The sequence below is a fragment of the Buceros rhinoceros genome, unplaced genomic scaffold (assembly GCF_000710305.1).
Source record: "Buceros rhinoceros silvestris isolate BGI_N320 unplaced genomic scaffold, ASM71030v1 scaffold13707, whole genome shotgun sequence".
Lineage (NCBI taxonomy): Eukaryota > Metazoa > Chordata > Aves > Bucerotiformes > Bucerotidae > Buceros > Buceros rhinoceros.
The window spans coordinates 57,516-60,991 of record NW_010424049.1 but is presented as its reverse complement, the minus strand read 5'-3'; the positions used below and the strand labels follow the sequence as shown (position 1 = coordinate 60,991).

The 3,476-nt window shown below is 41.4% G+C and overlaps 1 protein-coding gene across 2 annotated transcripts in view; it reads left to right on the top strand.

Annotated features, from left to right (window-relative positions):
* Positions 1-3,476, top strand: part of CCDC88A (coiled-coil domain containing 88A) — a 70,796-nt gene that overhangs the window by 15,786 nt on the left and 51,534 nt on the right. For both annotated transcript variants that reach the window (XM_010140649.1, XM_010140650.1), the window contains exon 3: positions 2,076-2,184. In XM_010140649.1, the coding sequence (XP_010138951.1) occupies positions 2,076-2,184 (109 nt within the window). The remainder of the gene's footprint in view (positions 1-2,075; positions 2,185-3,476) is intronic.

Sequence of the window (3,476 nt, the reverse complement as noted above, 5' to 3'; positions counted from 1 at the left end):
CAGGAATGCTGCTGAAGATGATGAAAAAGCCTGGAGATAATCCGACAGTCATTAAGATTAAAGATGAAGATTAAGGGTCCAAATCGGCCTTTTGGAGATGGGAATGTAGACATGGGAGACTTCAGCTGATCTCTGTATGCCATCAGGTCAGCAGGATTTATCCTGGATTCTCTCTTCTGATTTTAACAAATCTGAAGGAATTCGGTTTGGAAAGGAGTTCAGTTTTGCACATCTGCCGAGCGTAATCATTTTCAGCCCATTTAGTTCCTTTTGCAGTTACAGGTTGGCTCAATTAATACACCCATCTTAGTCATGTCATTTTGGCTAACGTTTGAAATGCATGTTAATTGTTTATGGTATTTTTAGGAACGTGGTGATTAGCGCTCAGGAATGAAGCAATTCCTCGTGTAAGAAGCTGTGTCCTAGTTTTCCTAGATTTATATTCATATACCCAAGGAAAAAGGTGCTATGCTTGCTGCTTTTCTGTGGAAAAGGGCTGTGTGTTGGGGGACATTTTATATGGGATCTGACTTCTTCCCCAGCAATGTTTTTTCTACGTTATTTCTATTCATGCTTACAAGCCAGGAAATTCTGATAGCAATAAACTGAAGAAAAGACATAAATACATCTTCTAAAAATTCTAGAAATAATACTGAAAAATGGAAGAATTGGGGGTTTTTTGGCAATGGCATTTCTTTTCCCTTTGTATGTGGTTGTGTCCACTGCCATACTCGGGTCGTTTTTCTGCTATAGCAGGTTACTCCCCTTTCTGCATTTGATTCCTGAGTATAATCCTTTGCCTGTGCGAGTCGTTACTGAATTGTGTTGTAGCGCTGTCACACCTCTTCACCAGGATCATTCCCAGCTGCTGTAGTGTTCTTTGAAGGGCTCTTGGGTTCTGTTATAATTTGTTTTATTCCTCCCAGTTTTTGCCAGTGGCACTTCTGGGAAGCATATGCTGTATTCCATCATCTAAATCATTAACGACAGCGTTGGGCAAACCCAGACCCGGCAGACACACACCCTTGCAGGAACCTGTAGTTGGACAGTGGTAGTTTCTTGTCTGAGTGCAGTACCGTGGCCAACGGCACGTTTCTCTGACGGAAGTGCCGTTAATGCAATAGTACCATCCAGTATCGAGAGTTGCATTGTGCCGCTGTACCAAGTATCTGTAAAAGTTCACCCTGTCCACCCCTTAGGAATTCTCAGCCTTTGACAGGGTGTCAGGGGAGTTGCATTGATTCTGCCTTGTTTTCCTTGAAAAATCACGGTGAATGGTTGTCACACTGACTTGTATGTGGTTAATAACTTGGTATGTTGTGAAGTACTGGAGAGGGGTGACTCATCTGCATTTCCTCAGCTCCTTCCTTCTTTGTGAGGAGAAAGGGATTGATTTCCTCTGTGAAGCCAAGATAAACCAGAGAAAAATCTGGTAGTGTGAGTACATGACAGAAACTGCAGTTAATAATCCCTTTGTTGACAGATTTCAGGCATCTGTAAATAAATTGGAAAGAATTTAGCCTGTGTTAGCATGATGTATTTCATGTTGCTCATTGTTCTAAAAATTAAAACTTACATTCTGGTTTTGTGCCTCAAGATAGTAACATCGCATTGGATGGTCTGTCAGTAGTCCACAGACAGTCGTTAATGTAGCCAGACCGAACTCGGATTGTCTACATCAGCGAGAACGATTCCTGATGTCGGCCGTGTGTGCTGGAATATGTACACTATAGCTGGTTCTGCTTTCTGTATTCCCTCAGGGGTGGGGCTGCTTGTGGAGATGGGCAGAGCCCCAGAAACTTTCTTTTATCTGTTCTCTGGCAGTTGTGGTGGGTGCTCTGGCTGACCTAGTGGTTAAGAGCCAAAAAGGTGCTAATCTGAGTAGCTGTGACAGAGACACAGGCTTCAAGTTTGTTCTTTCTGCCTGTGGCAGTCGCTTCCACAACTCTTTATTTACTCGGCGTGGTAACCAGGACAAGAAATTGTTACACCAACACATTAACCATATCATTTGATTTATATAGAGAGCTTTAAAGATCAATGTTTAGAGTGTTAATTTATTTTTTTTTTTCCAGTAATCCAAAGTCTGCTAATCAGAGGATAAACAAAAAAGTGAACAATGATGCATCATTAAGGATTCAAAATTTGTCTATTTTGGTGAAACAAATAAAAACTTATTATCAGGTCAGTAATTGTTTCTTGATTGCTTTGCCTAGAATTGTTTCCAAGTATTCTTTTATAGTTATGCCTTTAAGGGTAATAAAAGTATGATTAATGTTTTGAGATACTTGTTTGGATGGTTGTTTATAAATCTGGTCAAATTTTGTTATCATGCTTAATTTACAGCTGTAACAGTAGTCTGGAAACACTTGTATGTGAATGGCGATGTGTTTACATAACAGATATTCTGCATGTTTGATTACTCATCTAGTACATTAAGCAGTGTTGGCTGGTATTTTCTGAATTGAAGCAAGTTTTGTGCCTGCAAGATAAATTATTACATGTGCATTTAGTCTTATCAATGGAATCTTTGTGCGAAAAACATGATGAAATTTATTGGGTTAAGAATAAATTTGATTTTCAGTAGGAAAAAATTCAGTGAAGTGATAACAATCAAATGGGAATTCATAGTAAATGCAGTGGTGATCTAATTTAGAGCTGTAACAGAACCATGGAGTTTTTGTGGGTCTTGTGCGACAGGTAAGAGCTGGTACTGTGCCTTCAAGATGCAGAGCCTGGATAGAGTGATGTACCCATGGCCACGCTGTAGGAGGACCCTGCAGATACCACCACTGTTCCTAACAGCGAGTCTTTTAGTGCCCTTCCACACTTGCCTGCACATTTCTGCCAAGATCTGGGAGAAGATCTGTGACCTGCCTCTCTGTGCATCACGTTAGGGCCTGTACTGACGTGCTTTTCCTCACGTACATACGGATAGCATACAATTTCAAAACCTCCAGAGCACAGTGAAAATCCCCTGCTGCCTCTTCCTGCGGTGGTCAGCCACGGTGCAGCTTCTAGCTATTGCTTCACGGGTAGGCCTGCTTCAGGTCGTTCTTTTCTTGGCAGCTACTAGGTGGAGGTCTAAGCCCTGCCTGCTAAGGCTCGTATGCTCTTCTGTTTCCTGATGGTGGTGGTTTTTGACCAGGTGTTAGTGTTTCCCAGCTGGTGTGGCAGAAGGCAGGAGCACTGGCAGCGTTGATCTTTGTTTGAGTATGAGGCATTCTCTGGCTGTGCAGTGTCAGCCAGTCCTAGTTTGCATCTAGGTAGCTTATTGTTGAATGATTCATGATTGGGAACGTCGCTCTAACCCTTTGTGTTAGCGGTAAGTTATTACAGCTTTTTTAAAACAAAAAGGTATTCAGTAAACAATAAAATCAGTCACCGTGCCTTTAAAGGTTGAAGTTTGTCCTGTATAAGTGTAAGCTATAGAGAACCACATACACCTTTTTTTTTTTTTTTTCTTCTTTCCCTCC